General features: G+C 47.4%; 1 protein-coding gene across 8 annotated transcripts in view; it reads right to left on the minus strand.

Annotated features, from left to right (window-relative positions):
- SPRYD3 (SPRY domain containing 3) overlaps window positions 1–12,688 on the minus strand; it is a 43,576-nt gene extending 30,888 nt beyond the window's left edge. For 2 of the 8 annotated variants that reach the window (XM_028721257.2, XM_028721250.2), the window contains exons 1-6: window positions 12,532–12,573; window positions 10,265–10,407; window positions 8,303–8,378; window positions 5,507–5,631; window positions 3,471–3,606; window positions 2,591–2,782 (exon numbers count right to left, since the gene is read on the minus strand). In XM_028721257.2, the coding sequence (XP_028577090.2) occupies window positions 2,591–2,782; window positions 3,471–3,606; window positions 5,507–5,631; window positions 8,303–8,378; window positions 10,265–10,407; window positions 12,532–12,558 (699 nt within the window). In that variant the 5' untranslated portion in view covers window positions 12,559–12,573. Of the gene's footprint in view, window positions 1–2,590; window positions 2,783–3,470; window positions 3,607–5,506; window positions 5,632–8,302; window positions 8,379–10,264; window positions 10,412–12,421; window positions 12,507–12,531 lie in introns of those variants that run through there. The other 6 variants (XM_028721252.2, XM_028721256.2, XM_028721253.2 and 3 more) reach the window with 6 other exon arrangements.
- Between the last annotated feature and the right edge of the window lie 582 nt (window positions 12,689–13,270).

The raw sequence follows: 13,270 nt of genomic DNA on the forward strand, positions 1-13,270 counted from the left end.
GGGATTTCAGCAGATTCTCTTCACATGCTGCCAAGCATCAATCTGAGCCCACAGGAGACAGAAAAAATGCTCCTAAAACAAGTACACAAGGAGTCTCAGGACACCATGTGCTTAGTCAGGGCCCCTAGAGAGGAGAGCAAGCAAGAAGAGTGCTACTGGGTTATTGGGCTGCTCACCCACTCTGCACTGGAGGGAGATGTAGAGCAGATTCAGGCCCAGACGGCTCTATTTTGGATTTCTAGAGAAATCCAAACTAAGAGGCCAGTCTGCAAATTAAGCAGGAAGGAGGGAAGACAGGTTCAAGATCCATCACTAAATCCATATAAGTCAATTATTTTGTCAGCACCATTAAGCCCTGTACCTGCCTCCAACCCACCCGCTCCCTTTTCCAGCACTCCCACATGCACAAGCAGACCCTCTTTCCTTCTCCTGGCAATGCCACACTTCAGCATACTAGTTATTCTGCTCTTCTACATCCTGCACAGCAATCAGTATATACTGGCGGTATATGCTATCTCATGAGGAAATGAGGCCACTTTTGGAATAACAGAGAATTCAGAGGAGCAAAGCCACACACTCCAGGCTTTAGAGCAGCAGTTTTCAACCAGTGTGTCATGGCACCCTGGGGTGCCTTGAATTATCATCGGGGTGACATGGGCAACACTGGCCTCTGTCCCTCCTTCCTTCCTTCCTTCCCTCCCTCCTCTGATGCCCTCTCAAGACTCTGCTTCCCAAAGGCTTGCGTGGCTGCTTGTTGCAGCAGCCCTGGCTACAAGCTCCACAGGCAAATGGTGCCTATGGGCCTGGCCAGGGAGTGCTGGTTGCCAAGAATTGAGGCAGCTTTGGAGTATGCAAGCAAGCAGGCAAGGGAGCCCAGGAAGCCAGCCAGTCCGCCAGCTCTTGCTGTTGGGAATGGACAAACAAGTCCTAGGCCCCTGTGGGGCAGTGTGAGGAGACACCTCTCTTTGGGGCGGGGGGGGGGTGGCTCAGAGATGGGGGGGGGGCAGCAGCGGCTGCCCAGAGGACTCCCAAGGAGAAAGGAGAGAAGAGAAGAGAAGGCTGAAGGAACAATCCACAAGGGAGGGTGTTCAAAAAATGGGGAGAGGCTGCCAGCTCTGCAGGCAAGGGATGACATTCCTGGACTCCTGAGCCCCACAGGGGTGCTGCAGAAAAATGAACTTGGTCAAAGAAGCCATGGACTCAAAAAGACTGAAAACCTCTGCCCTAGAGCACGCTTTGCTGAATGGTTAGTGCAAACTGGCTTTAGGCCAAGTGCATCTTCTCCTAATACACAGAGACATGGCATTTCAGCTTGTACTGAATCTCCCCCACCAATCATTGAAGCTGAGAGGTACCAGCAAGAGTTATGCTCACCACATGGTTACCTCCCCAACATGACTGCAGATCTGCATCACCAAGTGAAAAAAAGGCACGTGTCTTTTTCATGTAAGTGAGCCTGCCAGATTAAGGCCAACCGTGCATCTAAACGCTTCTGGCATTCTATTACCAAAACTGGGAACCTCATAAAGCAGGACAGGACAGTAATCACACCCCTCCCCCTGCCAATTTGTCCTCAACAACCAATAATCAAAGGTACATGCAGAGAATAAAAAGTGGAGCCTGCAACAGAACTTTGCAACGCATCCTGATCCTAACAAGCTATTGAGGGTTCTGGCCAGCTTGGAACTTGTACTATTCAGGGAAGTGAGTGGGAGCAGGGCGATAAGACACCTTGATTGTCCTGTCCTGCGTGAGTCCTTCCCCTGCTGTGCTATGAAGACGTAGAGGGATCTGATTTAGAGCTGTCTGACAGCACTGAACTTGGGGTGGTTGTGTGTCTGTCTTTGTCTGTGTTTGGGGGAGGGTGGGTCAGGAGAGGGGAAAGGAGTCATTTTTCCTTTCCTGACTCCTGACGTTCCCTGTACGGTGCAAGGAAATATACTTTTTTGAACCATCTCCCCCAACCTTAATCCCCTCTTCAATATACTTACAAAAAGCTATTAGGGACTTAGGGAGGCCAATTCCCTGTTATCCCTTCCTTTCTCCTTTCCTCCTTCCCCACACCCTTAAACTGGAACCTCAACACCTCATGATTCCTCGAGACTCAGCATTCCTTACCAGGTTGTTTAAGCAGCTTTAAACATAGACAGTTAAACATTTACTGTATATCTAGAGCAGGTTTTCCCAAACTTGGGTCTCCAGCTGTTTTTGGACTACAGTTCCCATCAGCCTTGCCACTGGCCCTGCTAGCTAGGGATGATGGGAGTTGTAGTCTAACAACAGCTGGAGACCCTGATCTAGAGTGTCCCCCAAGTATAAAGAAACAACCACCCTATTTTTGGTTGGCGTCACTTTGTTTAAGAAGTGAGAGGTGCTTGATCACCCAAATTTGCAGCTGGGATGAATGACAACTATTCATGGGGCTGGACAAGTCTACAGAGGACAGGATATCCCTCCCTCCCACCCAGATGCACACTCCAGAGAGCAAGTAGCTGTTCTCTGGGTGGGTCTTTGAGGCTTTCCCCCAAAGCACAGGTGCCTTACCCAGGAGATCCATCACACCCCACCCCTCCAAGAGATGCTCACTCACTGTGCCACACACTTTCACATCGTGCAGTCGGCCCCATTCATCCTCATAGCTGTCCACCATCATGATGCTGTCGTCCTCTTCTTCATTGCCCAGCTCTGCATGAAGATGGAGTCTGACCTCTTCCCCAAGTGAGTGCATTCCCACGGCTGGGAAGAGCCCCTCTGGGGAAAGTGGCATTATAGTGGAGCCCACCTGTGGGAGGAAGCCAATCTCTCTGTTATACATAGCGCTGCTTCTGTTTTCCAGAATACATCAGTGTAGTGAACTAGCCAAGAACCATTCTACAGATTGCACAGAATGAAGTGGCAGAGTGAGTTGGCAGAGTTCTTGGACTGTACCACTTCAGACTGTTGGGATGGGGGAGATTTTTTTTAATATAAAAAAACCCTTTGTATTTAGACAACTAGCAAGGTGGAGCAAAAGGTACAGCGTGGGTCTCCCCTTGTTGTGCTAAGTTCTCTACATGCAAGGAGGGGGTTATTTTACATGGGGAAGAGTTAAAAAATGAAATTCCACTCGCAAATCAAGGTTGGTACAGTCCAGGATTCCATCACCTCATTCTTTTAATATGTGACAGATGACTCCAAGTTTGTAAGCCAGGAGTTCCCTGGGTCAAATCTCATTTCATTCATCAACTCAATAGGTGGCCTCAGGGAAGTTCCTGTTTCTCTGGGAGGGGAAAATACTATATTTTCTGTTTCATTTATATATCCACGTTTCTTCCTTGGGGTTCCATGGGGTTACCAGGAAGCCACCCATTCAGGAACTGACCAGACCCAGACCTGCTTAGTTTCAGCAAGGCTGCTGCATTATGTGCCTTCAGGATGTGCCCTGGGGCAATGCCTCCTTTAACCCCCAACAAAGAAGCTACCAAACTTACCCTCTTTCCATTTTTGGTGAAGAATATCTGAGCTGTCTGGACTTCAAAAGACACTGGCTCAATCCCACAGCCGATTCGGTCCCCAGAGCTACACTTTGTCCCAAACTGACGGCCCTTGGCTCGGCCATTGTAAAGTCTGGATGGGTAAACACAAAAGCAGGTCTTGAAATAAGTTTTAATGGACAAGATGTGTCATTATCCAATGAAAAATGGACAATATTATGATGCACAAGACTAATAGGGTAACAGTAATCAGGTCTATAATCTTAAAGAACACTCTTTGAGTTTGGGAAGCCCACAGTTTAAGGTTTCACATTAAGTTCTATCCATTTCCTCACCAAACAGAAGCACCCAGAAACGTCACAAGTGATCCTTCTAAGTTCCCTTGAAAAGAGAGTGTAGCCAGAATCCCAGCCCCATTATCTTATCTGTATTCTAGAATTGGCTACTTACACTGGTATCAGAAAGGCACCAACATCCTACAGCAGACCACTGCTAGAGTGGGAGAAGACTGATTCAGAAACCACTGGCCAGTGTCTATGCTGGCTGATGGGAGGTGTCCAAGAACACCTGGAGGGCCAGAGGATAGCAACTCCAAATCTAAAATAATGGTTGCTGAAGATGGGGGAGTGTCAGGCCCTGCAAAGCCTCCAGGATGCCTTCCTCAGGGTTTCTCCTCACACACAACTACCTCTGGTCACTCTCCCTCCTCTCCCCTCTGTGCTGCAAAACACAGAATGGCAACCCCATGAGCTTTCAAGCACAAGAGTAAGATCTGCAAGCAAGCAAGAATGGCTGCTGTAGCAAGCAACCCAGATTCTCTGAGAAGAGTCCCATGTGCATGCAAGCATGGACACACAGTCCTCAATACTGAGGAGTCACAACTCTTCAAAGCATATGATGTAAGGGGAGGAGAGTTATTTCCCATGGAACTTCAGCCCTGGCAGCTCTTTTTAAAAATTGTTTATTATTTCTGAAACATATACCCTCAGCCTTCAATGGCCAATCAGCATTCCTAAGGCAGCTTTCAAAACAGTAAAAACCAACAAACCACAAGTCATCTAAAAGAAAAAGAAAGCAAAGTACAGTATACAATTCCAAGCAATGGAACTCACAACAACTCAAAAAGAATTAGAAGCTTTAAAAGTTAGCAATGTTAACAACCTGGGAAAGGAAAGGTCTTCACCTAGCAACAAAATGAAAGCAAAGCAGACACCAGACCTGGAGGGAATTTCACAGGCAGGGCATCACTCTCCAGGGGCCACCAACTATCCTTCTTATGGTGGTAGGTGCAGCAGGAGAAGACCTTCAGATGCAACTACACACTTAAGAAATGCACATTGTCACCAGGAGAAGCAGAGGGGGAAATAAAGAATGCACACCACCATGTGTGAACATTGCAAAATGTGGGTATTTTACCTACTGTAAATGCACTGGAAACCTGCTTCTAATTCCAGTTTCCCTCACATAAGAGCGTGTGTGCATGTGTGGGTCAGATATACATGCAATTGTTCACACTGAATTATTTCAGTGGCTGCAATGTTTAGCCAACTAAAGGATAAGGTAACTTGCTTAAGCCATTTGATCTACAAGGTGGGTGGCCACTGAATGAGATGATACATTTCAAAGTAACATTTTAAAATGAAAATCTAAGAGTTTGCTTCATCTTAGAACCCTCTATTCCATCACATGCAGGAGAGAGCCAGCCATGGCACATGTGCATCACCTAAAAACAAGTAAAAGTATGGTTTTTATGAATGGCAAATTGAAGCAACCAAGTTCTGCTGAATCAATTGACAGCTATAGTCAGTGCTTTTTTCTTAAAAAAAAATTTGGGGTACTCTCATTTTCATACTCATATTGAAGGACTGCCCCTCAATGAGGCCAAACTTAGATTCACAAAATGTTTAGGGATATGCGTCCCCCTGCGTCCCCCTAGAAACAAAGCACTGGCCATACTTATTTCTTACACCCATGGAGGGGGGAAAACATGTAGAATGGCTCTTAAGCTCCTGAAATGTAAGCAGTTAACTCACTTGCCATCATCGGCATGGTAGGCAACTGAATCCGGTAGCCATCCGGGTTGATGGTCCAGGCTATAATACTGAGGCACCAGCCCCACTGCAATGGTCCCTCGCACACCGCTGTCCACAATTGACACCTAGGAACAAGACAGAAGAGAGAATGCACCAAGACAGTAGTACTTTCCTCCAAGGAAGAGGGCCCGTTTCCTGCCTGGTATATAAAGGAAACATGAGTGGGTTGCTGAGTAGATTTTAAAACAAGCTGACTTTGTACAGAATGTAACAGTAAATAATATTGGGGACTGGAGGTGAGAAATGTTATTTGACATGACAAGATAGCAGAGTCACTGTAGCATATGAACTAAGAGGAACAAGTTCCCGGCACAAATCTCTCATACAAAAAAATTATGTAGGTGACTTTAGGGAAGGTACTAATCTCTTGACTTCAAATTTGCCATCTGCAATAGGGACTTACTACTGACATTCTATAGGGTTTGTTATGAAGATTACAGACATAAGACACAAGAGCATTTTAAACTCCTTAACACACTCTATAATGGCTAAGAACAGGGATCGGCAAGGTTTACCTCGCCTGGGCCGGTTCACTCCAATGGATCCCATTTTCTGCATCTGTGCAGATGCTATTTCTGGCGCTGCAGAAGCACTACGCCGGCTTAGCGCAGCAGCGGGGCCTTGCCGAGCGGGCGGCTTGTGGGCCGGTTAAACGACCACTGTGGGCTGCTTGTGGCCCATGGGCCTTAGGTTGCCAACCCCTAGCTAAGAATGACTGGATTGTATCCAACTGTGTGTAAGCAGAATGGACATCCTCTTGAGCAACATGACATCATCTTCCTCTCCTCTCTCCTGCCCATCTTCAAAATCTGCTTAGGGGATTAGGGGACTCTCCAGAGCAGATCTGGGGATTGCAGGGGAAGTAGAGAAAGTTGAAGTCTGTTCACACCACACTTGATTCTGCCCACTATCATGAAAGGAGTTCCAGGGTTCCCTTTCTAAATTACAGTGGTGCCTCGCAAGACGAAATTAATTCGTTCCGCGAGTTTTTTCGTCTTGCGATTTTTTCGTCTTGCGAAGCACGGTGTCGGAAAAGTTTTGGAAAAGCTTCAAAAATCACCAAAGTCTTCAAAAAACCTCAAAAAAGGCTACCACACCGCGTGCTATGAGTTGCTCCTTGAAGTCAAGTCACAACTGTATTAACGGTTTTAAGAAAAAGGAAACAAATTTGCAAGACGTTTCTGTCTTGCAAAGCAAGCCCATAGGGAAAATCGTCTTGCGAAGCAGCTCAAAAAACCAAAAACCCTTTCGTCTTGCGAGTTTTCCGTCTTGCGAGGCATTCGTCTTGCGAGGTACCACTGTATCTACCTTCCAGGACTACACACCTCTCTGCCCATGAGAATGTGGAGAATGGGTCAAACAGCTATTAAATATTATATGCATACTTGCTCCAGGTTTCTGCTCCCACTCCACCCCACAAGTCTGTCAGCATTTCATCTTCATGAAGAATGTTCAGTCATCATTCGGCTGTGGTGTTTGCAGGGGGTGGGCACTCCTAAGGATTATTTAGTATTTCTGCAAACCTTGGGTTTGCCCAAGCCCATTGATCAGTTGCTACCTCCATTTTGGCTACATAAAGATCCACATCTGGAGAATGGAATCTACTCTCCCCTTCCCACTAACTTGCTAGCACAATGACCCCACTAGCAATGAATCCCGCTGAGCCAATGGCGTAAGGACATGACATGGCCTTAGCATCAACTACCAGCTTCTCTACCCTGCACAGACTGTCAAAGGCACGTCAAATGCTCTTAAAAACAGTTCTCCCCACTATGTATGGAGGGTGGCTTCGGAAGGATGCAATAGGCATACGCCCTGCCATCCCTGTGCCATTTTGCAAGTCTCACAAAATGGCACTGCACTCGCAGGGTGCTGTGAATGCACCCCTCAAAGTAGGGTGGTGTCAGCAGTGTCGGCCAGCCAGGCTCCCCAATGCATGGTCAGGCAAGTGGCGCAGCGCAGCACCGCTAGCTCCAGTGGGCAGGCATCAATCTGCTGCCATGCTCCACCCACCCCAGGCGCCAGCGAAGAACACTCTGTCACTGCTTGGAGCACTTAATATGCTTAGCAGCCACTTACTGTGCCAGAGCCTCAACTTACCTAGAATGAGTTTTTACACATTCTATGACCCATCAAAACAAATGCAGTCCTGTCAGCCATATATTATAGTCTGCCAGGTCCGGGACAACTCTGTGTTTACAGTCTTAGACAAGCAGCATTGAGAAATGGTTTAAAGGTCACAGTAGACCACAGTAGTAGACCACAGTAGATCACATTGCTGCTGGGATATACTCAGCTTGGTGGTTCTAGTAAGTACCATCGCTGATGTTTGCCATCATTAGCAGCTCTTCCCTTGACCCAACCCCCACTATTATGTTTGTCATGCCTGACTTTTCCCCTTTGATGCAGAAATCATGAAACTACAACATCTCTAACAAATGGCTGCCTAGGCTCTCCTTAAATACATCCAAAGGAAGGAGAACCTCCTAAGCCAGCCTGCCCCACTGCCAATCAGCTCTTACCATTAGGAAACGTGGCCTAATCTTTTGCTAAAATTCTGGTCGTTTGGTTCTAGCCTGGCCCTCAACAGCAACAGAAAACAAAACTGTTAGACACAAAAAGTGAAAACCATGGAGGATCCTTGGTGTTAACAGCATTTTGATAACTATTGCTCCAAACCCGTTGCAAAAAGAAAAAAAGATGCCTCCCAATTGTCAAGAGAGCTGAGCAAGTTACCTCAAAATAATTGTTGTCTTTGGTCAGTGGGCGAGGAGCAACGTAGCAGCCAACTTCACCAGAATTTCCATGGTAACTGCAGAAAAGATATGAGGTCAGCTTCTCCACTAATCAAAGTACAAAATGCAACCGCTTTAGAAGCAGCAACAGATAAGAAAACTCAGGCCTAGATATCAGGCCACAACAAAAGAAGCAAGGGACTATCAACAGTAAAGTCCTAAACTTCAGCAATCACCTCCCTCCTGGAGCAAGATCTCCACACTGCTGATACAGTATTTCTTCATGACACTGACTAGGCCAGAAGCCACCTGGAGACAGAATAACTGGGCAAGAGGTAGCCAACATGGTGCCCTCCAGATAGTTCCTATCATATCTAACCACGGGTACATGCTAGCTGAGGCTGATGAGAGGTAGTCTAACAACATCCAAAGGGATTTGGCTACAACTGACCTAGGCAAAGGTGTAGAATTCAATGCTTTATAGAGACCTTCAACATTTGGTTTACAGGGCAGGCGAGTTTAAAAGCCACAAAAGGAATTAAATGACCCAGACCTCAGTTCTCCAATTTTTTTAAAAAAAAACTTATTTCTTTCCCTATAATTCAGGACTAGGGAACCTCGGTTTTATTTTACAACTTAGAAATATTTTCTTTTTAATATGTTGTCTGGAGAGCCACTAAAGAGATAAAATTGTTTTACTGTTAGGTCTGACCCACGCAGTCAGCTGACCAACCTATTCTAAATGACAGCAAAGTTGTTGCACCAAGTGGGTCACTAAAGGAGGAGAGTGAAGAGTGACCTACAAACTTTTTTCTTTATAAAAGGAAAGTCAGCAGTGAGGTGGGGCTTAAATGCCATTAAATTCCTGGTGAACACAGAAATATTCTTAATCTAGTACAGCCATTCTGGAGTTTAAAACTTTTGGTGCTCTGATTGTTTCAACAACTAGGCCATCTGTCTTGGAGATCTGAGTTTATTCCACATATTTGCTATTTCCCATCAACATGAATTTAAAGGGATTAAATCCTCATCTGTAAGAAGTACAAAATGTTGAAGAGGCAGTTGGAGGATGGATGGCGGCTAATAGATTAAGGTTGAATCCTGACAAGACAGAAGTACTGTTTTGGGGGGGCGGGAGACTCCCTGGCCCTGAAGGACCAGGTGCGCAGCCTGGGAGTCATTTTGGATTCACAGCTGTCCATGGAGGCGCCGGTCAATTCTGTGTCCAGGTTAGCTGTCTACCAGCTCCATCTGGTACGCAGGCTGAGATCCTACCTGTCCGCAGACTGTCTCACCAGAGTGGTGCATGCTCTAGTTATCTCCCACTTGGACTACTGCAATGTGCTCTACGTGGGGCTACCTTTGAAGGTGACCTGGAAACTACAACTAATCCAGAATGCAGCAGCTAGACTGGTAACTGGGAGTGGCCGCCAAGATCATATAAAACCAGTCCTGAAAGACCTTCATTGGCTCCCAGTACGTTTCCGTGTTGGTGCTGACCTTTAAAACCCTAAATGGCCTCAGCCCAGTATACCTGAAGGTGCATCTCTGCCCCCATTGTTCAGCCCGGACACAGAGGTTTAGCACCGAGGGCCTTCTGGCAGTTCCCTCACTATGAGAAGTGAGGTTACAGGGAACCAGGCAGAGGGCCTTCTCGGTAGTGGCACCTGACCTGTGGAACGTCCTCCCATCCGATGTCAAGGAAATAAACAACTACCTGACTTTTAGAAGAGATTTGAAGGCAGCCCTGTTTGGGAAAGTTTTTAATGTTTGCTGTTTTATCGTGTTTTTAATATTTTATTGGGAGCCGCCCAGAGTGGCTGGGGAAACCCAGCCAGATTGGCAGGCTATAAATATTAAATTTATCATCATCATATTCTTGTAAGAGTATCTATTAAATGTAAATTGTGCTTCTTCAAAAGTCCAAAATAGATTCCTCGGCTTTCTCAGCACCAAAAATTACCTTAATGTGTCTCCATCAACAAGGATATGTTTGAATCTTTCTTGGTAGCGAACAGCGCGCACCTCTCGGATCTCCCGGATCCTTCTCCTCCAGTTCAGAAATCTGTAGTGCAGGTTTAAATCATCCATTATGGCTGTAAGGATCTACCTATGGGAGAAGATCATGTTCAAAAAGAAGTCTATGTTGAACTGAGCAAAAGCCGCATTGCCAAGAACCCAGAAGTTCCAGGGAATATACTATAGGCATCAGTTCTGCTTTTTGTGTTTAGCAAGCAGCCATTACACACATCATCATCACAACAACAGAAATACTGTTACTAATAATGGTTTACATTTCTGCTCCCCAACCCCTAGTGGAACAAGTTTGGACAAAATAAAACAAGGTTCAAACCCTCAGCTGGTCATGAAGCTTCCAAGACAGATATGAACAATGTACTAGAAAACCAGGAGTGGGATACTTGGGATAACCAGTTTCCAACAGTGATGTTATCTCAACAGCATCCATTTCAACCAAGTTGCTCCAGCCACTGCAGCAAACTGATTACCATTCCTTAATCCTGCACCAAGCAGTGTTAACTCAGCATTACACAATCAAATGCCAAGTATACAATTGCACAACTCAGTTATTAAGTTGTCAAGTTGACAACTACTCAATTTCCCACAGAAAGAGGCACATGCGACAGCTAACGCATGCGCCATTTCCGGCCCCATAACAGGGGCAGAACAATGTCTCAGAACCAACCCCTATGCAAATGTGGAGTTGCCTGTATGCAGTAAACCAAGTCAGTTAAAAAGCATGACATTTAAAACAATAAAATCCAAAGTACAGGTTATGGGGAAATGCTTGGCTAAACAGGTATGCCTTCACACCTGTTCTGCTAGTGGTGCTTGCTTAGAACATGATCCAACTTTCTCGGAGCAGCCACAACCTATCTGCGGTCTACAGAAACCTCAAGATTCCAGTCAGAGTCATGTGGTGGCTAGAATGCAATCTAAGAGGAGCAGTGTTGGAAACTGAGATATGAAAGCTAGGAACTAAATGGCACCTTAAAACTATATTATGGGTGCAACAACAGAATGTCTAGGCACAATTTTTTAATATCAAGGATACAAAGCTGAAAATGAATGAGCTGCAGCTAAAATATTATGTTTATTTTTCACACGGTCTAGTCCTTCCCCTGCCCACCCCCCCTAATATTCTTGAGTGGGGAGGCAGGAAGAAGTCCTCCTTTCCCAGAGCTCAGAAAACTGTTCACGCTAATGATATTCCTGTCGCAAAATGCACCTAGGACAATGGGAGTTTCAAACACTGAAGAGGAGACCCATTGGATCAAACCAGAGCCCCATCTAATCAATGAGAGGCCTACAGGAAGTCCACAAAGAGTGCGGCAGCACCTTTTCCACATGCAATTTTCATCAATCCGTGGTATTAGGACATGTCAATTTAGGGGATGAAACTTAATGTCTACAAATTCCTTCAGTGAGGAGTTTTGAAAATATGTTTTTAGCTGCGAGGAATTCAAATTTGCTATTTTCTGTGTGGTTGAGCAACATTTAGCTTGATAAGTTTGATGAAGAAGTACATTAACTGCTTTTGGAAAACCCCAAAATAATAATTTTATCTTCTGAAAATGTCAAGCAAGGCTAAATAATAACTATTAATATATAATGTGACTGCAAGTACTTGGCAATCATTTAAAGGGATTTCTATGTAATTCTACACACAAAACTAAATTACATTAATTTAACCAAAGTATCTTTTGAGCTGCCAAGTCCTATTACTACTTTTTAGCACCCCTCCTTTTCGGAATTTGAAAGTTGAGAACCCCAGCAGGCCCCGCTGAGGCATCCCGAGGCCCAGCCTCTCCACCCCTGGGCAGACCTGGAGGCCAGAGCAAAGGGAGAGCAGCCAGGAGCCCCGGAGCCTCCCCAGCAGGCAGGCCGCGTTTCCCACCTGGTGGGGCGGTTGTGGGGCGACAACGCCGCCGCCTCAGAAGCCCTTCCTGGAGGGAGGAGCCAGGCGACGAGGCTTCAAACAGGCTCCTCCCCCCGCCCCCAGGAAGGGGGGCAGCGGCGGAAGCAGTGCTCCTGAGACACATGCAGAGCGCCTGCCCTTCGCCCCTCCCAGGCCAGGGACGCCCGGCGCCCGGAAACTCACCCGGAGTTTCTCCTCAGGGAGGCGGCGAGCTGCCTCCCTCCTTCCCTGCCAGCCGGGGATGTCAGAGGGGGAGGGGCCCCCCGCCTCCCGCCCCCCCCGGCCGCCCTTACCCCGAGAGGCCCCGGCTCTCCCTCCATGGGCCCCGCCCCGCCCCGCGCTCGCCTCTCCCTCCGGCCGCTGCCTCCTCTGCGCCTCGCGCCTCCGGCCGCCCCGCCAACATCCGGGCTCCGTGGCGCCGCCTTCCCTCTCGCCGCGTCGCAGAGCCTCGCCCCGCCTCTCCCCGGCTCCTCCAATGAGGAGCGGGGGCGCGGCTTCTGCGCTTTCCGGAGCGTGCGAGGGAAAGGAGGTCTCAATGGTGACGTCGTTTCCCGCCAACGTGGGCGCCGTTTTTGAAGAAGGCTGAGCGAGCGCGACTGTGACGTAAGCAGGTTGCTATTGCCGCCGTTGGTTCGGTAGACTCGCGCAGCTGGACGTGATCCCCGAGGGGCGTCTCTCCCTTTGCAGTGCAGGAGTCTGGAGGGGGCGGAATCGAGCCCTTGGCGCTCGACCCAAAGGAGCGGCTGGCACGTCTAGCCATGCGCTGCTGACTGAGCTGTCCGGGCAGCGGAGGGGTTTTCTTTTAAATGGCCGCTCAAACGCACCAAATCCCTAATCACGGTATGGGGCATCTGGAGCAACAAATCCAGACACCTTCCTCTGCCCCAGCTGCAATAAAACATGCCTCTCCTGTATTGGTCTCTAGAGCCGCAGCAGGGGCTGCCACAGTTTGACTTTCTCTCTGATATTGCGCTCTTCCATTGCTAAGACACAGACAGATGGCCGCCACTTACCGTGGTACCTCGGGTTAAG

The sequence above is a fragment of the Podarcis muralis genome, chromosome 2, assembly GCF_964188315.1.
Source record: "Podarcis muralis chromosome 2, rPodMur119.hap1.1, whole genome shotgun sequence".
Taxonomy (NCBI): Eukaryota; Metazoa; Chordata; class Lepidosauria; order Squamata; family Lacertidae; genus Podarcis; species Podarcis muralis.